At 48.1% G+C, this 24,589-nt stretch overlaps 1 protein-coding gene across 6 annotated transcripts in view; it reads right to left on the bottom strand.

Annotated features, from left to right (window-relative positions):
• Nucleotides 1-24,589, bottom strand: part of AGAP1 (ArfGAP with GTPase domain, ankyrin repeat and PH domain 1) — a 563,651-nt gene that overhangs the window by 278,862 nt on the left and 260,200 nt on the right. For all 6 annotated transcript variants that reach the window (XM_079924566.1, XM_079924567.1, XM_079924562.1 and 3 more), the window contains exons 7-9: nucleotides 14,878-15,005; nucleotides 12,840-12,995; nucleotides 5,321-5,413 (exon numbers count right to left, since the gene is read on the bottom strand). In XM_079924566.1, the coding sequence (XP_079780692.1) occupies nucleotides 5,321-5,413; nucleotides 12,840-12,995; nucleotides 14,878-15,005 (377 nt within the window). The remainder of the gene's footprint in view (nucleotides 1-5,320; nucleotides 5,414-12,839; nucleotides 12,996-14,877; nucleotides 15,006-24,589) is intronic.

Below are 24,589 nucleotides of genomic sequence, written 5' to 3'. Positions count from 1 at the left end.
CTACTCAATATTCTGTGATGACCTACAGGCGAAAAGAATCTAAAAAAGAATGAATATATGTATAACTGAATCACTTTGCTGTACACCTGACACTAACACAACACTGTAGATCAGCTATACTCCAATAAAATTTAAAAAATAAAATAAATAAAATGCTTCCAACCACTCAGGGGAAAAAATCAAAAAGTCACACGAAGACACTTGGTGTTTGGTGTCTCCCTGGAGCATCCCAGGATTCAACAGCTGAGCCGGGTCTCCAGCAGCACCTCAGGCCCGAGTTCCGAGAAGGTGCCTGGGTTGGACCAGGCAGAGGAAGAGCCAAGCGGAACAGGTGGCCCCTGAGTGCCTGTCACAGCTCGGGTCCCCGCACACACCTCTCTGCCTGCGCTTCTTCAAGGTCAACGGAGACTTGTTTCTCTCAAAATAGCAACCAGTGGACGAAATACAGAGAAGACTTCTGAACGCAGGAAGCAAGCAGGCGCGGTGCTTCGCCCACGAATCTCTAAAAGCTGAGTCCCGCCGGCACTTACATCTTTAAGAGACAAGCCACCAGGCAAGCGGCACCCCAGCCGGGCCTCACAGGCCCGTGCGGGCCCTGCCGGGGGGGTCCACGGGGACAGCGAGGGGTCTTCGTTGCGGCCGGATTTACAGGCAGGCCCCGTGCTCTTCTGCAATCCCTGCTGCCTCACCGGGAATGCCCACCCCTTAGGGCCCAGCCGTGAACGTGGGACGGGTGTCAACAGCTGGATAAACACCATCAGTCTGTCTGAAGGGGGGAAGACCCCCAGACAGAAGCATAATAAAGCAGACAGTAGTTTCCACTCTTTTTCATCCTTGGAAATCCCAGGAGACAACATTTAGGGAGGCGTGCGCTTGTTTCTTGTTTGTCCTCACAAATAAAACATACATACAGGTATTTTCAATTGTGTAAGCGAGACAAGATAAACGGACCAAGATTTTAAAAATTCCAACGTTCACACTCTAGCGTCAGTTACTAGGTGTGAGGCGACGAGGCCCTGAGGTCTGTTTTCCCCGCGTGAACACCGGGGGGCAGGACGAGCCCCGGGAAGGGGGAGGCCACGCTGAGGCTGAGTATCTGGACCATAATATAGAGACGAAAACATGCGGAAGGGAAAGAAAGAAGAAAGAGCACACAGCTGCCGTCCCCCAAACAGACCTCCCATCTGCCACCCACGATTTGCATGTCACCTTCTCCGGGCTCATTTGTACTTCATTTACTGCCAGTGACTTAACAAGATTTATGCAAATGACACCATAGGAGCTCCCCAACTCCCACCGCCATCAAGCGATTATGCATGTGCAACTCTCCACAGCAGTGAAAAATTAATACGTGACGAGCCCACGCGCTGCCGGGCCGGGCCTCTGGCCTTTTCTTTTTCTTGCTTTGCTTTTTAATTTTTGTTCGAATAGACCTTTTTGAGGAGGAGAAGGAAGGAGACGGAGAAGCAGCGGCAGAAGCAGAACTCTTTGAACCAAACCTCCACTAAGACCTCAGAAAGGACGAAAAGGCAAGGTGGGCCCAGGTCCACCTCAGGAAATGAAGTTACTTTGCAGAAAATAAGTCATATCCTTGACGAGAAAGCTTTCACTGGGGAAGGAGGGAAGAGAGGACCACTGCCTGCCGTGCACGGGCAGCTCCCACGCTGGGGGAAGAAGCCTCTGTCTCACAACGAGCGGACAAGCTGTAAAGCGTGAGCCAAACAAGGTTAAAATAACCGACCGGAACACGTCTGATCTGTAAAAACACGAGTCAGGCTGCAGAGCGTGTTGCAAGTGGCCTCACCCGTGCCCTAAACCGCCCTGGACAAGACGCCTGCACGGAGGGGAAGACAGACCCCATGATGATCACAAATCCTGGCCTGTCCCAAAGCCACCCCCAGCCCAGCCCCGCCCCACCGGGAGGTCCCTGAGGTTCAGGACAACTTCTCTGTTGTTAGGCAAAGGGCCCATGAGCTGGGGTTCAGGGCCCCAACATACAGACCAAGCCCTGAATGCAGGCTGAGTATGGAGACAAGTGCTCGGATGCTGGTGGGAAGGGCAGGCTATCGGGACAGGATGAAGGGACCCCGTGCAGCCCCGGACAGATGCGCGAGGACCCATGTCCCTGGAGAAGCGCGTTGCCGCAGGCCCATCTCAGAAGGTTCCTCTCCACAAGCAGGAGGTATTTCTGTCTGAGGTCAGGGGTCGCATGTTTAATTTAAAACACGTAACTTTGCTTCTTAAGCTTTCTGAAGGCTTTTCACCAACAGGCAGTGTACAGCACACGGCCGTGGGGATATGGGGGCCGGGGTCCGAATCCTGGCCCCTCAGCTTCTGAAGATGCCTGGTCTGGAAAGCTTGCCCTATGCGGGTTTAATTTAAAAATAAGGATAACACGGCTACCCGAACCGCGCAATGTTGAGGGTTCGGTGACATGCTAGATGAAAACAGCTTAACGAATACTAAGCCGTCATTTAGTTGTTCCAGTTCTGTAGTGTCTAGAACATTCCGGCAGGTACTGCCCCACTGGGCTCCGTCCTCCGTAATCCTCTTGCTTCAATTCTACCGGTTGAAGTCATCACTGGGAGGGTTAGGAATTTAGACTACCTCTAATGGTCTCGGTTCCTTTATAAAACTACAGATAAATCTGTATGGCAGCGTGCAAACCCACGTCAGTCCCTGTGACCCGCAGCAAGGCTCCGACGACAGTGTCCTGAGCAAGACCGATCTGAAAGTCCGGTTTTGCTGGAATCTAAAAGTTCTCGCTGGCATCTCCACATCCAGTGTCCCAAGCGAGTCGGTATCGTCCGGAGCCCATTTCACAGATGAGGATTCTGAGGCCGGGCACAGAGTCCACGGGACTCGGACGGGCCAGGTGAGGTCTCTGGGAGGCGTCTGGTCTGTGGCCACACGCGGGGGGCAGCTATGAGAGACACGAGCTACGTGCACTGCCTGTGTCACGATTCTCCAGAAAACCAGACCGTGATTTAGAGTTCGACTGGATTATTTGGAACATACACGACTGAAAGCTTCCAAAGAGTGGATAATACAAACTTTACGCCGCACGGTCAAGCCCCATCGGCACCCATACTGAAAGCCTGGCCTGTAAGGCGAGCGCCTCCACAGAGGAGCCTGGGGGTCTGCCTGGCTGGTGTGGAGGCCAACGCTCCCACCCGAACCCACAGGACACGTGACTTAAGGCAACAGTCTAGTATTGAGTTCTAATATTCCCAAAAGGAAATGTCCCGGGACCAATATTTTAAGTGAGAGGAAAAGAGTTGAATGCTTTTTCTAATTCTAGTTGAAACAGCATCAACAGAATGAAAATTACACATTAAAATTACCTTATGTGGAGAGTTACGTTTACAAATAAATGGACAAAGAATAAACAACCGTGTGCTTGCATCTCTACAGCTAAGAAGTTGTTTAAGAGCCTTCAAAACACACTCAGAGACGCAGAGAACAGACTCGTGGTTGCCAAGGGGGGCGGGGATGGGGCAGGGATGGATTGGGAGTTTGGGATTAGCAGATGCAAACTATTATATATAGGATGGATAAACAACAACAACAGGTCCTACTGTATAGCACAGGGAACAATATTCAAAATCCTGTGATAAACCATAATGGAAAAGAATATGAAAGAGCATATATATATATATGTGTAACTGAATCACTTTGCTGTACAGCAGAAATTAAACACAGAATTGTAAGTCAACTATACTTCCATAAAATTTTTTTTTTTTTAAATGCAAAAGTCAGGGCTTCCCTGGTGGCGCAGTGGTTGAGAACCTGCCTGCTAATGCAGGGAACACGGGTTCGAGCCCTGGTCTGGGAGGATCCCACATGCCGCGGAGCAACTAGGCCCGTGAGCCACAACTACTGAGCCTGCGCGTCTGGAGCCTGTGCTCCGCAACAAGAGAGGCCGCGAGAGTGAGAGGCCCGTGCACCGCGGTGAAGAGCGGCCCCCACTTGCCACAACTAGAGAAAGCCCTCACACAGAAACGAAGACCCAACACAGCAAAGATAAATAAGTAAATTAATAAACTCCTACCCCCAATATCTAAAAAAAAAAAAAAAAAGCAAAAGTCAAAAAAAAAAAAAGGGAGAACAGCAAAGAGGAGGAGAGAGGACTTTCCTCAGTGGTTCTCCACGCCAGCCCACACACTGGCCACTCAGCGTCTGAACACATCTTACGAAAACCTCGTGGACTTCCTGCTCTGGTCTCACCTGTGACGCTGGGGCCCGATCTATCCTGTCCCTCCCCACACCTCTGTGCAGAAATTGCCCAGCCCCCAGCTAAAGCTGTATTCCTACTGTTTCAAACGGATTACACTAAACTGTGGAAAGACTCCAGCCCTTTTCAAGGGTGGTCAGTGCCAACACGAGTTCCTACAGGATTGGTGAAACTGTCTAAGTACCCGGAGAAGAGGCAAAGCTGTTATCCTGCCCACAGATTCCCTTCCTCTGAAGCAGAATGCACTCTAAATCAACGGGCCTTCTTCAACAAACTAAAAGGTGGCATTTCCAGAAGCCATGGTGCCGGGCTGAACACTTATTTTTATTTTCCTGGGAACTACCGCAGCCAAATAGGTCCGATGAATTCCCGTTTTACTTGAGACATAAAGTAATTTGGTACCCGGCTTCTGGGCTAATGAAAAACGATTCCAGGCTAGCAACATAGGCCAAAACAAATGCCTGCATTCGAGTCCTGTTGTGTAATGAGGAAGTTTAATTAAGGCCCCGCATTACAGCTGTAAATGTTCCCTTATATAATAAGGTCTAAATGAAACTGAACCTAATCAAAGTTACAATTCCTTCATTAGCAAATTACAAACAAGAGCGCACAGCTGACACACCGGCTATGATTATCACAACTAATTGCCTCGTTGTTACAAACCAGCCTGAAACAGTGTTCAGATGTCCGTCTGCGCGAGCAAATTAGGGCCACGTCGGGCTACTCTGTGATCACAAGGGGCTCTGGTATGGCGATCTGATTTACCCCTGTCGACTGGCGGCCAGCGGCCCAATCAAAGCCGAGCTACAAAGGCAGCCTTTGAAGCCAGTGCACCCTCCAAACACACTCCATATGCAGCGGGCAGACTGCACTTCATTAGATCTGTTGTCACATTTCCCTCTTCTCATTCTAATGATCCCATTTTAATACACACAGGAACCTCTTCTAATCGATGTCAAGTGAGTGACTTCTACATTCATCAACAGAGCACATCAAACAAACCTTGGCGCACGAGCCGGCATCACAGTGAGCAGAGAGCCGGGGTGTGTCTCCAGCTACAGGGACAGGCAGGGGGAAGCAGCATACCTGTTTAATTGGGATGGCTCGACCGCTCCCGATGCTGTCCGCCCGGCTCTCCAGGCCTTTTTTCTCTTTGTCTGGGTCACTCCCTTTCCGAGACTGCAAAGCAAAAATAAAGTTAGCATTGGGGGAAGGGCTGCGGTTCCCAGATCGTGGAGGTGAGCCCCATCTGCATGGTTGCTGCAGAACACACGCCCAGAAGCCCTGGGTGAGCTATGCGTGTACCCACGTGCGCACACAACCCAGGAGCAGACTGCTGGGGCGCCCATCGCCACCGAGCCGCGACGTTACAGGGAGTTTTCTAAACTTTTCTTCCTACTTTTCCACTGCAAAATTATCTTTTAATTCTTTTGTAAAGAGTTCAAAATTCAATTACTAGAAACCAGTGGACCATACAGGAAAGTAACGCCCAACGGGAAAACACACTCTAAAGCCGCAGTTAGTCCAGCCGAGGAGGAGAGGATTCCTCGCTGCTTGTTTGGGAAACCTATGACATAAACGTATATATTTAATTAACATCTGAAGGATTTAAAAGCTTCTATTAACGTTTCGGCTGTGCAATTCAAAGGGACACCCTTAATTTGTATCAAGGTGCCATTAATGTTCCTTTTGATTGCTTCTGGATAGCTAGAAAAGAGCAAATTCAAAGTAAAAACTAGTTTAAGATACCACAAAAAATAACAAAGGGAAAAAAGTTGAAAATACCTTTTGGGGCAAAACAGTACTCTGGGGAAAAATGAGTGGCTTTGTTTGCCAAGTTCCTGAACAGTTTCCCTGGCCGTACTGCCGATGTACGTGCACTGCCCAGGAGCGGGCAATCGGCGGGGAGGGCGGCAGTGGTCGCCCCAGTTTGGAAGCCACAACTCCAGCACACGGTGCCTTGGGGACACTGAAGGAGCACCACAGCTAAGTCTCCCTCTCTTGGTGGCATGAGAAAGTGTGAGCACAGTGATTTTCTGACAGATTTATTTTATTATGAGAGAAAGATCTGAGATTCGTCCTCCTTAATAACTGCTGACAAGTGACAACTCCACTCCATTACTTTTCAATGGGAACATTACTCACGCAATATTGAAAATGGAGAAACATTTTCATGTGCTTTTCAAATCTGGGATGATATATGAAATGAACAGACTTTGTGGTGTCCAGGGCAGCAGTGAGAAGCTAATGAAATCCAGTTTTAAAGGGCGTGAGATGGGGCCGCTGATTTTTTTTTTTTTTTTTTTAAATATTAAAGGGGGCGATGTCGTAGGGCATAAGGGAGAAAAGTCCCCATGATGTAAACCCGGATCTGGGACTGCAAGGGGCACAAGGACTCCTCAGAAGACAGGCTTCTTGGATGATGCTAAGAAGCCGACATTTATTTATTGAACACCTACTAAGTGCCAGGCCCCGTGTGCTTTTTTCTTTAGGATGCTAGAAGCCTGGAATGAAGTACCAGGAAACGAAACAAGCAACCAATAGGAAGTTTCAGAAGAACATAAAACATGACGTTTAACCTTTGGGCTAGGAAAGAAATAGAGATTTATCAATTCCTTGTCGTGAATTTTAGTTAAGAGTTGCGGGCTCACTTTTCTCTTTAATTAACTCTTTAATTAATAATCTGTGGTAAGAGCTACGTGACAGCCTTAAATTCTCTTTTCCCTACGTCTCAGTTCATAGAAAGCTGGAATTTCAGGTTACTATTTGTAAAGTGAGATTCAAAGCTCACGGCGATGACTTTTAAAATTGTTTTAAATCAACAGAGACCATTAATGGTACTTTCAGAATTCTATGAATTCTAAATTTCTAAATCTGGAAATCTATCTTCATTATTCTCTATTAACCAGAATAATTAACAAAACAAACATTAAAAAAAATCAACGTCTTCCTCAAGGCAGCACATCTGTCCTCACAGCCACTCTGTCGTCAGAGCAGAATTTCCAGATTCCACACGAAGCAGGATTATGAACTAAGCTCCATGTTTGATCACACTCCCTGAGATGAAGGAGGTCAAAACTGATGTAAGACTTCACTGACAAAATGCCACAGAAATTCCCTACGGCTCCAACACGTTGGTGGAGAGAGTCATAAAACTAAAATTTCAAGACAGATCAGTGGTTATTTGTTAGGCAAAAGACCTGGTATCGCTGTCTTACAGTGACTTTTGGTACAACGGGCTGTGATATACGTCATAAAACTGAAATCCAACAACGAAACTAAAACAAACCCATTGGACATAAGACACCGCAGCACGTACAAATTCCCAGTAAGGTTCCTGATGTTTCTGCCAACTCTGAGACTACATCAGCCACGTCCTTACGTTCCAGCTGGAATGGCTCCGTGAAATCATCAGATCCGAAGTCTCTCTGGGTACCGCTGCCTGGGGCAGGAGTGAGTGTGCAAGGCATCCAGCCTGACACACAACCAGAAACCTAACGGGAGTTTATCACACCCATCACAGAAGGTCGGGGGGAGCCGGAAGTGGGACCGTGTAGCCTCCGCAAACAGCGAACGCAGAGGAAAGAAATGCTAGGATAACTCTCATTACCATCTCCTTCTTTAGAGGAATGTTTAACTTTCCCCCAGGCGATAAAAGAAGCCGTGAAGGGGCACCCCGTCAGCTGCCTGCTTCCAAGGACAGGCAGCATCGCTGACAGGAGCCCTCACTATTAAACAGAAACCTGCTTTCCCCTTTCTAACTGATGAGTAAGTCGAAGGCTGCTGGAACACATATAATAGGATCCACGCTCCCCTTCTCTACAGAAGACAAAATACCATTCAAACAGGTCTGTTTAGACTATCAATTTTGCTGCCTTATTTTTACAGAGCGTCTCTATGAGCTGGGCTCTGCCTTTTTCACAATCTTAGGTTACTGGGTATGCTTGGCTCTGTGTCGGGGTGTCGGCATTATATGGTAAGCTTTAAAAAATACCATGTAAGTGACACCACGATTATAAGGCTTGAAAACAGGCAAAGCAACGTACAATTGTGGACACGTACTAGAATGAGTTTAAGACATGGATACAGATAACAGACACCAAATCCAAGGGAATGCCGATCCCTGGACCAGGGGTCAGGGGGACGTATTCTGGAGGGGCACAGTTTATCCGTGATGGGGTTATTTCTAGAAGAAGTAACCGCTGCAGTGGCAGAAAAATGCTTGTATTTGCTGAGTTGCACGGTGAGTACATGCATGTGTTTTTTTAAACTCCTACATGTTTGAAAATATTTCCTAATAAAACATCTGAACCACACGTAAATAGGGCTACTAAACTAATCATCCTAAGTGCCAATATTAGAAACCAGGAAGTGAACGGAGATAGCCTTTGAATATTTCTTTTCTCAAAACAATGATTTTTTCTCAAAGAAATAAGCAAGATAGGATATAATTTAGCTTTTTTATCAGTGAAGTACCGTTCTTACCGCCAATATAACACATAATTTGCTACTACAGGAGAGACTTTTTAAAGTTTGTACTATTTTGTAAAAGGTGCGTGTGATTTATTTTTGCTTAAGATTTTCCCTTATTTCTGCACATGTGTGTGTGCCAACAGAAACATCTGGGACTGAAGAATGTCAGCCCAGAGCGGTACATTCACAGGTCATCAGATCCGAAGTTGCCACAATTCATAAGCACGTTATTTGAAAAATGGTGTGCGTACTACTTAATTACCTCTGGCCTCTTTATGAGGGTCCAATAAACGAGGACAATGCTCCCTCATCTGGGCATTACTGTCCCAGCCCGCGTGGACTTTTATTCACTAGGATTGTTCGGCATATGGTACTTCTGTCCTCCTAATACACGCTTTTCAATAAATACACTTTTGCCAATTTAAGCCAGTAACTACCAATAATCGCCAGGGATGAAGAGTCTACGAAATTTTACATATTTAGGAATAGATGCAAACTGGTAACAAGGAGAATTTAGTTTCCTAAGTGGCTACAATTTCAAAATTAATTTGCTTCTTGTCATTCCTTGGATGACACTGACATCTAGTGGAGTTGACACTTCGAAGATCTTCAACCTACAACACCCACCCGGCACCACCACCATCACCATCTTGTTCAATGTCAAATCCAGTAATGACGAAGACACAGGATCTCAGCCGTCTTTTCCTTGAACGCCGTGATGCAAACCCGCCGTGAGGTTAGCTTCTTCCATGACCTGATTCCTGTTCCCGCTAATGACGGCCGAGCAGCCGGATTCGATTTCTAAAAGGGTGTATCTACTCTCAGACCATTTTCCAGCACTTAAAGAGATCAAGCACTGATCCCGCACAGGGTCACAGGCAGGCCCCCGCATCACTAGCTACGTTAATTATGACACAATAAATGAGGGCGAGTTCTTATTGGCTCCGGCACTGCCCCACCCGGCCTGGACAGCTGCGCCCCTGGCCTCTGCCCGGGTGCCTGGACGCGGCGGCGGTGCATACGTGTGCGCCGCTCCAGCAGCGGGGAGAGTGCCCCCTCGCTCCAGTCTCCGCTCTCCTCCTACCAGGCAGATCCCCCGGTCTCTAATCCGCTTCCTCTTGAACGTGGGTTAGCTCCCATAACACTATCCCTGATAGAAAACAGAACCCAGCTGCGCAGACAGCAGAGGGGAAGGGAACGTTTATTACCCGAGTTACCGTTCCTTTGCTTCTTCCTGCCTTAAACTTGTCTCCTTTGTCAGTTACCCAGTGAGCGGGGTCTGGGACACTATTTTCCGGCACATCCCAACCCCAGGACTGCCCTTATAAGGGGTGGGGGTGGGCACGTGTCAGAGCAGCCCCAATTTTTTTTTTTTTTTAATGGTACGCGGGCCTCTCACTGTTGTGGCCTCTCCCGTTGCGGAGCACAGGCTCCGGACGCGCAGGCTCAGCGGCCATGGCTCATGGGCCCAGCTGCTCCGCAGCATGTGGGATCTTCCCGGACCGGGGCACGAACCCGCGTCCCCTGCATCGGCAGGCGGACTCTCAACCACCGCGCCACCAGGAAAGCCCAGAGCAGCCCCATTTTAAAGAGACTTCCTGGTTCTCACCTCTCACCTTGAACAGAAACCAAAGCCAGGGACCAGGAAAGGTGACCCTTAGAAGGTGTCGTGAACCTGGGTGTTCCCTCTTCCCGCCACACCCTAGAAGGCCCCTCCCCGCTACGCTGGTGCCCTGCTCAGGGACCAGTCTCTCTGCATCTTCGGCAATGGGCTTCTCAGGTCCACTAAGCCATGAGTCAGTGCACAGCCTGTTCTGCGAGGTGACACCTTCTCACCTGGAAGACCCCACCTGGGCGGACAGAAGTGTTACAGGTGTTGGATAAGCCAGACGTGCTGCTTAGGCAACTGCTGTTATTCTCGGTATGTCTGAAGAAATTCCACAGTAAACATCTTATTCACGTACAGATTTACGCATATCAGATATTCACCTGTATTTTGCAGACACCTAATTACCTCCCTCCCAATCTATTACACAGCCCTACAACTACTTTCTTTTTTTTTTTAAATTAACTTATTTTTGGCTGCGTTGGGTCTTCGTTGCCAAGCGCGGGCTTTCTCTAGTTGCGGCGAGCGGGGGCTACTCTTTGTTGCGGTGCGCGGGCTTCTCACTGCGGTGGCTTCTCTTGTTGCGGAGCACGGGCTCCAGGTGCGCAGTCTTCAGCAGTTGTGGCTCACAGGCTCTAGAGCACAGGCTCAGCAGCTGTGGTGCATGGGCTTAGCTGCTCCACAGCATGTGGGATCTTCCCGGACCAGGGCTCGAACCCGTGTTCCCTGCACTGGCAGGCGGGTTCTTAACCACTGCGCCACCAGGGAAGCCCTCTACAACTACTTTTGCTTATGCATTAAGAGAAATCGTTCCATAACATTAGTGGTGGTGAGATAAAAATGAAAGCAAGGCCACAAAGACTCTTCACCCCTACAGGGAATCTTCTTAGCAGCCTCACCACAACTACCGTTGTTTCCAGCTCAGAGAGGTTAAGTAAGTTGCTCAAGGTCAAGCAGCTGCTGGCAGTGCAGGACAGGGTCTGAGCCCGTCTGATCCTCACTCTGGCCCTCCAACAGTAGCATCTGGCAGACCTCACATGGCACAGGGCAGAGAGCAAAGGGAAGGGGAGAGTTGTGAGGAGGGGGTGTTCGCTGTTGGCAATAGACCTTGGCACTAAAGACTTATCTGATGGGAAACCTGTTATGAACGTGGTGGGAAAGGGATGGGGCATCTATCATACTTGGTAGCCTTGTTCACCATCAAGAACGCCATCTTCAGGGAATTCCCTGGTGGTCCAGTGGTTAGGACTCCATGCTTTCACTGCCAAGGGCCCGGGTTCAATCCCTGGTGGGAGAACTAAGATCCCACAAGCCTCGCAGTGTCGCCAAAGGAAAAAAAAAAAAAGGAAGAAAGAACGCCATCTCCAAGTAAGGGCAGTGGGTCAGATAAGACACTTGCGGCCACCCCTGCAGAATCTTCCTTCAGTTTAAGCCAGGAAATACTGAACTTCTTTGCATCTAAGTCAGCGATACTCAACCAAGAGGAGAAGTCAAGTGGTTTACAACAGGGCACCCTGACACTGGCGGCCGGAGACCTCTTTGTTGTGGGGCTGGCCCGTGCATCGCAGGATGTTTAGCGGCTCCATGGTTGCTACGCAGACTAGACGCCTGCAGGACCACACCCACTCCCACCCCCGAGCTGAGACAATTCACACTTTCTCCAGAAATGGCCGAATTTCTGGGAGTGCAAATCTGCCTGGTTGAGAACCCCTGCTTTGAAAGCATACACTTGTAATGCACAGACCTAGTCCCGGGAGGGAAAGTGTTCTTCTCAAATCAAATGATGCTAGTCACACGGCAGTAGCCGCTCTGCCTGGAGTTCTGTGGCACCGAGTTCTGGGCTCCACTGCAAAGCCTTCCATGATTGATTGGTAATGTCTGCTGTGTGTCCTCTGTAGTTCAGGGGTTCTCTGCGTCCCAACTGCCCAGGGAACTTTTAAAAACTACACGCGCCTGGGCCCCACGCACAGATCCTGAGTTCGTAAACCTGAGCCCTGAGAGCTGATGTAGAGTTTTAAAACGCTCCGCAGATGGTTCTGAAGAAAAGTCCAAGCAGACTGGCTTCTGTCTGTGAGCTGCTGAAGACCCTGAGCTAAGTCCTCAGTGCTCCAGCCCGAGGAGAAGGGGTCTGTGCATTGATGCGGCTTTATACACCCCATCTGAAAGGCCTGAGGCACACGTCTGGGGAATTCTGGCGGAGTCTGTCCCCTCCATGTATCTAATGTGACAAGTCCTTAGCTAGAGACCAAGAAAGTCACAGGATAACAGAGACCTTTATACAAACCCCTTGCTCTTCATTTCTGACACGTCAGGACTCCCTGCAACCGAGGAAGGCCCACCTGGCTCTACACCTGCGTCGTGGCATCCTATCATTTTCTGAGACTTCCACAGAACTCAGCACTCTCCTCATTAACTTGGTTTGGATGCTACACCTGTCGTTGAGCCACCTGGCGGCCAGAGGACCGCTAGGTGAGCAGGAACCACGCTCCGATTCCCCCCCACCCCGCCCCCCGGGGGGACACTCACGGTGAAGAGGTTGGACCGGCGCTTGGACTGCTTGCGGACGGGCGTGGGCGTGTTGGCCGCGGGCGGTACGTCGATACGCAGCTCCTTTTGGCTGGTGCTGGGCGTGGACGGGACAGAGGAGGAATAGTCGCTCAGACTCCCGCCTCCGTTACTTGTCTGTAATGATCGAAAGCCAAGGTTCTGTTAGGACACGCTCCAGGAGCCCAACCCGCCTCGTGCGTGGGGTCATAACCCACAAGCCAGCAAGTCGCATGGAGACGCGGCCCGGCCGGTGGCATCGGCATCAAGCAGGCACCGTTTCATCCTAGAACAGACCCATCAGCTCGGCAGCGTTTTGTCCAAGAAAAGTGACTTAAGACAGAGAAGTCCCTTTCGTTTGATCTTATACACGACCAAGTGTAAAACAGATGCTAGGGGGAAGCAGCCGCATAGCGCAGGGAGATCAGCTCGGTGCTTTGTGACCGCCTAGAGGGGTGGGAGAGGGAGGGTGGGAGGGAGGGAGACGCAAGAGGGAGGGGATATGGGGATATATGTATACGTATAGCTGATTCACTTTGTTATAAAGCAGAAACTAACACATCATTGTAAAGCAATTATACTCCAGTAAAGATGTTAAAAAATCTGAGAGTTAAAATGTCATTATTTTCTATTTCCTCCGAAAGGGGAAGGGGTTGGTTGAACTAAGTGGTTTCTACAGTCCCTTCACTGCTCCAGATTAGAAGGAGAAAGAGTGCAATTTTGCCCAGTAGAACCAAAACTCACATTTGGAAAATGACCTCTTGAAGGGATACATTGGGAGATTGGGACTGACATATACACACTACTATATATAAAAATAGATAACTAATACGAACCTACTGTATAGCACAGGGAACTCTTCTCAGTGCTCTGTAATGACCTATATGGGAAAAGAATCTAAAAAAGAGTGGATATATGTATATGTGTAACTGATTCACTTTACTGTACACCTGAAACTAACACAACATTGTACATCAACTAGACTCCAATAAAAATTCATTTAAAAAAAAAAAGAAGAAAATGACCTTTTGGAAATGTGAAAGCTTCTGGAAGATTCTTCAAGATCCAGAGAGAATTACAGATGCCTAGAGTGGGATTTAACATCCTTGAGCGTGCCTTCACAGGACCCCGCTGTAAACGCACTTCCTGACTCTTCAAGCTACCAAAAGCACGATACCAAACCTTCTCGCTACATCTCTTTAAAGAATATAACACCCGCCTAAGAAATGTTAACCGAAGACACACGGGCAGGCAAAGGTAAGCCAACAGTTCCTTAGTGGGTTTTTGGCTAGGTTCTTCAAAGTGACAATTATATTGTTTGTTCCCAAGTAAACAGCAAAATGTTGCAATGGAAAGATACTAGTTTCCACAGGGCCTAAGGGAGACGGGAATTGTAACTGAGGGCTGCTACCATATTGAAGCATATTGTAGGATTAGCCACTGAGATTCACCCACAACTGCCCAACCTACAAGCAGACGAGAATGAGGACCAACGTGGGGTCATTTAAATCAACAGCAGAGGGCTTCCCTGGTGGTGCAGTGGTTGAGAGTCCGCCTGCCGATGCAGGGGACACGGGTTCGTGCCCCGGTCCGGGATGATCCCACGTGCCGCAGAGCGGCTGGGCCCGTGAGCTATGGCCGCTGAGCCTGCGCATCCGGAGCCTGTGCTCCGCAACGGGAGAGGCCACAACAGAGAGGCCCAGGTACCGCAAAAAAAAAAAAAAAAAAAAAAATCAACAGCAGAGACGGCAGTGCACACCCTGCACCTCCACTCCAGCCAGCATGCCTCATAACACAGGCAGCGTGAAGACAGGGAATATTAAAGAATGATTCCCATCAAAACCACTTGGCCACAGCAGTTTCTGAAGGAGATGTTACGTCAATTACCAACATGCTGTTATTTATAAAGTTGAAAAGAAAAAAAAAATCACCTTGGAGCTGGCTGAGAACACTATTTGGCAGGTGTGTCTCCTGGGTTCTGACCTGCTTTTCAGTCCAACCTCTCAAAGGACCAACATACCTGGCTGATGTGCACGGCAGACACCTGTGCAGAACAGACAGATGAGTGGCTCGGAGAGTTGGGTAGGGACTTGCAGGGCCCGATGGACAGCTGCTGCTTCTTCCTCGTGGCAACAATCTTCTGGGCAACTAGTGGACAGGAAGACAGAAGAAGTCTACGTGAGGCTGGTTTCCAAGCAGAGGGAATGTGGCAGAGACCGAGGGCTGTCTCTGTTATCCACTATTCCTTTCATCCGTGGTAACAGAATTCCTGATTTTTAGTTGGGCGCAGGACTACCAGAATAGATATGACATTTCCTGGAGCTTCCTCCAGTCCATCCCCTTGCACCCCAGCTAAACGTGGCCATGCAAGCAAGCTCTGGCCAATGGGATGGCAGCAGGAGGGTCACATGGCGGTACCCAGGAAACATCCTTGGGTAGCTGCCCCCGGCCCATTTCTTCCTTATGTCTCTTTCCTTCTTGCTATGTAAAAAGCACATATGTTGGCTGTAGCTCTGGAAGCGATCTTGCAGAAGGAAGCCACACTTGGTGGGACACAAGCCCCTTCGAGGGGCTAGGCCTCTGGCTCGGCAGCCTCACGCAAACCTCAGACGCTTTGTATGTAAAACACAAAAACACACACCTATCTTGTTCAAATTATTCTAATAATCGGACTTTCCCCCCAGTTACTTGCAGCAAAAATAATCCTAAATAAGACAGGGTAATTTATACCAAACCCTTTGGAAAATCAAAAATCTATTTTTTTTGCATAGCCTGAAGAATTACTCTTAACTCTACAGGCTACTGCATAGAATTATATTCAAGGACATGTAATTATGTCAAAGGCTTTTTTTATTTAAATATACGGCTCTACACGTTGGGAGTTTATCTTAATCAATACAAACCTAAACTCAACCATTGGCAAATAGGCCAGCTGATACAGCACATTGGATTTAACTGGAAAGGAAGCCAACGATTAGAAGACTCTTCCTACACCAATAGGTGTCACTACAGGAGAATAACTACAGCTTTTATGTGAATAGATGTGTGTCTTTGGGGAATAGCTGTAATTAAGTTCAATGATATTCAATCCTTATCTTTGTCCAGAGAGGGTTGCTGATTTAAAAAATACCCACGCAAAGGAAAACACACCACTGTCCCCAGCAATAGCTTATGTTACAGAAGGAGCACACACTGTGTCCGCAGATGATTTCTTCTCCAAATGAACATAATTTTAAGAAGGAACTGGTCTGTCCACAGCTTATGGCTTTCATGTAAATGAATGATAGTATAAATATGATTAAGTGAAAATACAATATATAAAAAATGGCTCACAGAGATGAAGAAGCAGCTTCATTAGTAACATCCCACCTCCGATAGGCCTCTTATCATCCTGAAAGGACGATATCAATTAATTTATCCTCCCGTAGTGTATTGATCATAACCTTCATCAGCTAATCACGTTTAAATTACAGAGGAATATCACAACACTCTGTCATTTCAAAACCATTGGCGTATCGATCTGGGGTCTTTGAAGACGCACATTAGAATATTTTAAAAATCATTATGTGAACTCAAAACTAAAACCTAAGATCAGATTCCAACAGCCGCAAAACGTGTGTCTTATAGGTGAACTGAAATCCCCAAACCAAAAGTAAATTAACTTAAAATCATGATTGTTTGGGTGAATGCCAAATTACTTCTATTTTTTTTCTTTTTTTTTTTCTGAAAAAGAGCAAAAGGTGTTTTCTTGTGTTCAACTACTCCTGGCCTCAGAGTCACTATTCAGTCGGATGACCATACTGACTTTCACCTTAAATCTCATAGAAAAAACACAAAGGTCAGAATTAAACAGGGCTAAGCTGTTGGGAGAACTTCATAGACATTTTCTATAAGTGTTTTCTACTCTAAGGGGAGATTTGAGAAACTTTCTAAGACAAGTCAAATATGTTATTAAAATCCTCATTTTATGAAACTCCAAATGCAAATCAATGTTCCCTCCTTCCCACGTGGAGGCTAGAAAGAGCAAGTTCATGGGCAGAGAGAACCTTTTCCCATTAAACCCTCTCACAGAACAGGGCTGTGTAAAGCGTGAACCACACGTCAAGTACTACGGTTCTTCTGTCCACTGAATTGTTGCTTGGCCACATTTATTAAAAAAACCCAAAGTCACAACTGCTAATAACTGGTAGCATTCTTTCAAATTTAACTAGAACCTTCAACCCTATTTGTTGTATTTCCCCATAATTTTTATGTCTACACACACATGGAAGAAAGGAAATGAGTTACAAATATTTTGCTCTAAAATACATAGACTGCTTTAGGAGTTACAGGATCACCCATAAAAGTGGGGGTAGTATCTGACTTAAGAAGGAAAAGGAGATAAGGGGACTGTTTTGTAAGGCTGGGCCACCTTCTCCTCCACAGTGAAAAGCCCCCGGCCCACTGCGGGCCACAGGGCTGGGCTGGGCTGTGTGAGCGGAAGGGCCCCCCGCCCCAATAAGAACTCAAGGGAAGCGGGATGCCAGGGGCAGGGAGGCGCTGTTCTCTTGTAACTATAATCATCAACTTTTCCTGAGATTTGGAACATTTAAATGTCAGGAGACTTAGAACATGAATATTACTTACACCCCAGATTACACTGGCTGGGAAATTTTTATCATCACTGAGTTTCTGTCTGCATTGGATCATTCCACAAATGAATACGTCACGTATTTTATATAAATACATGCAATGCACGAATGAGAAAACAGAAACACAATCCCTTGAGATTCCTTAAAGGAATCTGTGATTCACTTTGTTGTAAAGCAGAGACTAACACACCATTGTAAAGCAATTATACCCCAATAAAGATGTTAAAAAAAAAAAAAAAACACCTCATGGTAACCACAAAAAAAAAAAAAAAGGAATCTGGACTCTATCATCGAGGTGTGATGTTTTTCCTATTTTGGTGACTTGCTTTCCTATAAAGTTGCCTGAGGCGCTAAGCCTAGGTCTGAAATGCTGTCGTTGGCAGATACGGAAAATGTGCTCCTTTACCAGACACCCCACCAATTCCATTAACCTGATACGGCAATGCTAGTACCTGGTGTCATTTTAAAAGTCACTTCCTAGGGATGTGATGTGCATGATGAACGCACAACGGTTAGCACAGCTGTAGGTTATACATGGACGTTGTTAGGGGCGTGAACCCTAGGAGTTCTCATCAATGTAAAAAACTTCCATTTCTTCACTTTTGTATCTATTTTACATAGATATTTTATTATATCTCAGTAAAACTGGAAGGCAAAAAATGTTCAAATACCTTCAAGTATAAATGAATGAATGAATGAATGAATAATGGATATGACTCCCTCCACAATTCTGAAATTTTATTTGGGTAATAGATAAAACATACCCTTTAACGAGCCCCTTCAACCATATCTGTAATTACACTGTAGAAACTTCAAAACCAAGCAAGCAAACTGCTGGTGCCTGGGAGAGGCATGAGGGGCTCCTGGGGGCTGGCAGTGGCCCCTTCCTGACCTGGGTGATGACTCTGAGATCATTCTTTTTTAGCCGTACCCTTAAGTGTACTTTCATAAACTTATTTCCATTCTGCAACTAGAAAGAAGTCTATTTACAAACTTAAGCAACAAGAAAAGCGAGTTATACGTTTACTTTCCCCACAAATTTTAAATTCTCTATTGGATAGATGATAAATGGCATCTTTTAATTAGTGTGTAAAGATAAGACTCTCAGATAGCTCGCAAATAAGACCTCATTAAATCCTGGCCTAATGCCCGATTTCTGCTTCCGCTTTGTTTCTCAAATCATTTGCACTAAAGGAGGAGCAGAAAGAACGAATCTGGTCACACCAAGGGAGTCAGGCCCACCTCTCACCAGGTAACTAGGGGCGTCCCCCTCCCCTCCCTCTCCCCCCTCTTCTCTGTCCCTTACATCTGAACGATGGGCCAGCGGTCTGCACTTCCCGTCTACTGAGTCATTTAATCCTCGCAGTTGGGAAAACAAGGCAGAGGGGGCACCGGCAGCAGAACAGGGGTTCAGACACTCTGTCGGCCCCCATGACGACACCAAACACTGCCACCCGGCAAGGAAGCACCCCCCCACCCCGCGAGACCCTACGGCTCCCAGGACAGGGACTGTGTACCCTTTGGCCCTGTCCCCTCACAGACTCTCCCTTGCTCTGCTGACCACTGCAACCTGGCTTCCGCCTCCATCCCCTTGGCTGGACCTGCCATTGCCAAGGTCGCTGGTGACCAGCTGGAGGCCAGGCGCATCCTTCTTGGTCTCTGGGCCGCCCTAGGCACTGCTGATGGTTCCTCCTCCCGTGACGCTGACTTTCCTGTGTTTCCTCCCCTGGCTGGAACCTCTTCTCAGCCTCCTTCACCGGTTCTTTGAACGTGGGCGCTTCTAGGCTTCCTTCTTTGGCCCTTTTCTCTCCATGCCTGTGGCTCCCAAATCTGTATGTAGCCTTGCTTTGTGCCCTTCCTACTTCTAGAACCGTGTATCCCATAACCAGCGCCACACCTGCCCTTGGAGGCACCTCCGTGTCCCAACCTGGGCCTCGCCTCTAACTCCGCACCACCCGAGCAACCCCAGGGCAGGGACAGAGGAGCCAGAATAGATCGATTCTGCCACCGGAATTTCTCTTCAGTTCACCCTCACTGCCAATGCCTTGACCCAAACCTCGTCTGCCTGTGGCTGGTTTCTGAAGCAGCTTCCAAAGCTGTCCTCTCCTCACTGCCACTCAAGGGACACACTGCACGGCGACCTCCACAAAGGTGACCCTTACGGGCCTTGTCCCGCTCAAAGTTCTGCAAACGCTCCCGTCACCAGACAGACGTCAGAACCGAAATTTCTCAGCAAAATGGGGCCCTTTCACGCTTGGGAGGGGTGGATTCTCCCCTCCTGTTATCACTTCCCATGCATCCCGGCTCCCACGACCCAGACACTCCTGGCCTCTTCCCAAGCCCTCCAGTGAAGGTCCGACCCACTGACAAGTGACTTAGGTGATGGCCGGCTTGGGACAAGCTGTCCCTTCTCCATCCCTTCGGTCTGGGGCTCCCACGCTGCCTGGAACCATATGGGCAAGTCTGTCTGATTCTGGTTCCCAGAGAAGGAAGCCCAGATAAGCTTCATTTCCCAGGACAGCTTTACCAATAAAAAGTAGTCATCCGATCTTCCAGGGTCTTATTCCTTAACGGGTTCCGAACCCCAGGGAGGACAAGGGTCCCCGCCCAACCGGACACGGCCTCCCTCCAGCCTCGCTGCCGGCCCCCAGGCTCACTGCCCACTTCCGAGCCGGACAGAACCCACTGCAGATGCCACAACGTGTGCTCTCTGAATCCTGCTACACAAGTTGCCACCACGGCCCAGACATGCTTCTCCTTCTCTTCATGGCCAATTCCTTCTCAGAATCCGTATCTCGAGCATCACTTCTCCTAGGCAAGCCTTCCTCTCTAACCATCAGGTTCCTCTAAGGAGACCCCGCATCCCAAATACCAAAGGTACGGACACAGCCAGCTCCGTATTTCACCCAGGCCTTGACTGAGAACCACCGCACAGTTACGCACACACACACGCCCACACGCACACATACACGCACAGTCAGGGCCAGGCTGAAGAGCTGCAATTCTACTTTTCAGCCCCGAATCCCTAGTGCCTGGTGCATAGGCATTGTGCAATAAGCGATTATGTAATAATCCCAAACCAGACACGTCATCATTCACATCAGGTCCTGGCCTCCTGATCTCTACTCACAGGGCGAGGCCCCAGGACGGGGGTGTCTTTGACACTCCTCTTGCATGGTACCACCTGGCGTCGGTAACGTCCACAATTAAGCACTTAAATTAAGCTTTTTAAAATTTCATTAACGATTATGACATTCTTGGTAAAGTCCAATGAGTGTTAGTAATTTAATCAGCAAGATATCTTCTCTGGTTTAAATGATTTACTTGAATTAAGTCAATTAACAGAAACGTCTGAAGAGCCACCTGTGGGCCCAGAGAAGGAAGGGAAGACGGGAAGAGGCATGTGACCTGGTCTCTAGCCTCATGCAGCTCCCAAGCCAGGAGCAAGGCCCTCTGCATCTCACATCAATAGCTCCAAGGTTTCACCAGAGACAGGACCACTGAGAACTGCTCAGGTGCTCCGCTGGGTGGTCCCTGTTGCCCCATCCTTTCTTCACTCCTTATTTACTCGGCTCCTACGACCCAACCTTCTCCCTGTGCAGGTCCTGAAGGAGCAGAGGCTTCTCCATCAGGCAGCAACTGGCTGCCCTTTCACGTCCCTTTTGCCCCAGTTCACGGAGGCAGAGGAGACTTAACTCATCAGCCAGCTTTGTGATGATCTGCTTTTGAACATTCGCCCCATACAGCATCAGCTTCCGCTACGTGAGCCCTGCCGTATGAGCAACACGGCCCCTTCTGGAATGAGCGGAGCTGAGCCCCGCGTCCTCGGGCTGCACTGGGGAGCGGGTGACTCTGGGGCCTGGGGAGAAGTGGGGTCTGCAGCTCAGGATGGCACTGTGGAAGCATGTACACCGGACTGATGACGCAGGGTCCCAGGTAGATGCCAAATAGAAACTTGGTGTGAATCAAGCCAACTCTGAGGAAGAGGACGATCCTTCAGCGACTAGGAAAAGCTCTATGTAGCCCACTGGGGCCAATATGGGGTGGCAGTTCTGCGGAAACAACGTCAGATAGGAATTTAAGTATGAATGATACATCTATTACAGTAATATTTTAAACGTTTATGATAAACACACTTAATGAAAATCAACTAGCATGAGGCTCATTTTGCTCCACAAACATATTTGAAAAGCGCAATTGGAGGTTGGGGTTCACGCCATCGTTCTATCTCTATTTTTGGTGCTACCACCCAAATGTAACATTAACTGTCTTCGCACTGAAAGGCTCTTCCATTAGAACCTTGGAGGGCTTACCGGGCAAATCCCCATGAAAAATGAAAACCACCAGGGACTGTAAATTTTCCAGTAACAAATAAAAGGTCCCCTAATGTCACAACTCAGTTTTAAATTACAGTTGAGTGATCATTAAACTATCTTGTTAATTAAGTAGAAATTAATTACCACATTATCTAGGTAGTTCTGAACTTGTGACTTAGGAATGAAAAAAAGTTTGAAGTGGAACTTTTCTCAAAGTTAATGAACGTTAAAGGAGGTGTGGTCTGTGTTGTTGGGAATCCTATACCCATCTCCTAGATTTGTTTTCATATGACGTTTTGGGAATAGAGGAAGCTATGCCAGAAAAACCATTAAAATGAAAAAGAGCGAGGGAGGTGGGGAGTGGGGAGGGGGGTCTTCTCGAAGGCCTCTTGGGTTGTGTGATGATGAGTGACAATTAGTGAACCACAGGGACCCACAGCCCTGCCTGGCCCACACACCTGTGGAGATCCTGCCAAACTGAGCCGCCAATTGGAAAATACAGTCAGCTCACGTTCCAAGACGATGGGCCAATCCCACGGACCTGCACGTGACTCGAGATGCTAGACGGGATGCCTCATTTACCTTCCTAGGGTCCACATGGACTTGACATTCAACCAGCACTCACCAACTGGGTCAATGAACGAACAGATGGATCAGCCATGGGGACGGGGTGAGGACATGAGGAGAAGGAGGGGTGGAGAAGCAGCTGGAAACACGTTTAAGGATCCCGTATGCAAAGTGTGGATCGTATCCTTAAGGCAACAGGGAGCCGTCAAAGCTATTCACGGGCCAGTGACGAGATCCAGGAGTTGGAAGGACACCTGGTCTGTGTGGTTTGCAAGATGCAGGTGATCTGTACCTGGACAGTGGAGACAGCAAGCATGGGGGGGCGGGGGGGTGGGCGCAGGGTGGGGGGGATTTGGGGGGACGGTGACCGAGCGGCCGTGGTCTATATGCAGGACCCCGGCTCTCTGCTATTCTGTTTTGAGACTCTCGTGTCTCAGACTGCTTTTACTCTACCCTTACACATGATTAATATTTTCAAGGGGTATAGAATTCTAGGCTGATTACACGTCACTTGATGATTCAAAGCTACCAAAAGGAGTTATTCTAAGGGTATATGAGCTCACTGATGTAGTATTAGCTAAACCCCCATAGTTTAAAAACTTTCAAAGCAGATCTGGACATTTAACCTAGTCTAAGCTACAGTCCTAAATCGGAGTATACGCCCATCTTCCTTAGAAAGACAGGCTGCCCCTGTTCTTTAACGTGTGTTAGATCTTCCTGGCGGCACGGCGACCCGCAAGGAGAAGCTCATTATCTTCGTTCTAGCAAAGCTTTCATCTTTTTTTGCCACTACCTTTAAAATCACCCAACTGCTCTCTCCGAAGCCGACTTGTCCCCTTCCAAACCATCCTTCGTATGGACACGTTTATCATTCTAAAAACAGGCCTGGCTTGACCACTTCCACGTTTCATCAGGACAAACTATAAACCATCAGAATAGTTTCCTAATTATAACAAATATTATTAAGGAAGGAAACACACCCTGGAACTGAACAGGCCATAAAATGAATTTAGGGGTGCATGAAAAGGAAACACTCGCCATGCATTTGTTTATTGGTTCCTTGTCAGTGAAAACCTAACGAGAAGCTCTTCCAAAACCCCGTGCCCTTGCCTTGTGTCCCCGAGCACAACATACGGCATTTCTATTATATTAAAAAAAACCTCTAGGCCAAGACAGGCCATGGTCAAAAAGCCAAATTCTCTTTAATTTCTTCTAGCGAAGCTTTCAAGTTTTCCATGAAGTAATGAAATCTGAATTCTTAATCGGAGATTCCGTTCCTGCCTGTGTTCTTTTTATCTCATTGCATTAAAACAAATTTATCTTCATTTATGTCGCAATTACCTATTAGGGTTGTTAATTTGCTGGAAGTGAAGCTATTGTTTAATTGCTCCTATTAATCGGGGGATTTAAATGCCGACTGTAATCAACAGTTACCTTCAGGACGGAGCAAAGTCATGGCTGCTGACATTAATTTCACGATTCCACAATGGGCGGAAATTTCTCCCATGTCCCAGGCAGCTGGATTTCCCTTTTCCTCCCAGAGAAAGTGCAAGAGTTTTTAAACATAAAATGTTTAAAAACTCATGCTGAAATAAACACGGTCTCTTCAACGTGTTTTATACGTGTACCTAATTCTGATGGAAAGTTATTCTTTGTGGCAGGGGAGCATCAAACCATCCTGCCAGAAACCCACATCCCTTTTTCATGCGTTTCTTCACAGCACAATTTTCTCTTAAAACCAAGTCCCCAAGTGGAGTTGCCAGCGGGAAGCTCTGGGTCCCAGCGGCCCCAGATGTTGGGCTGGTGGGCAGCAGGCGCCAGGACGCTCACCACCTGCTGGGGTTCTAGGCCTCCGAAGGACACAGGGTTCCTGTGTCCACACGCAGAGGATTTTGAACATTCACTGCTCTCCAAACAAGTAAGTTTCAACATATCCCAGCACCGTATTGTCAGACGTCCTTCAGCTCGTCTGCACACGGCACTTCCAGGGCTGGACTCGGCTTCAGTCAGCCTTTCTCCGCTAGAAGGAAGGCAGGCATTCCATTCAGCCCTGCCTGGAGTCCCCTCAGGGACAGCATCGCAGGCCCCAGCGGCCCTGTGCACCGCCAGGACGCCCAGTAGATGGTCAGCTCCAGACTCCTGACGCCACCTGCAGACACTGAGGGATCCGCCAGTCCCTCTGCCCTCCCTCCCCTCGTGCCGCCGGGTCCTCCCTCAG

Source organism: Stenella coeruleoalba, assembly GCF_951394435.1.
Source record: "Stenella coeruleoalba genome assembly, chromosome: 6".
Taxonomy (NCBI): Eukaryota; Metazoa; Chordata; class Mammalia; order Artiodactyla; family Delphinidae; genus Stenella; species Stenella coeruleoalba.
This window is presented reverse-complemented; position numbering and strand designations above follow the sequence as displayed.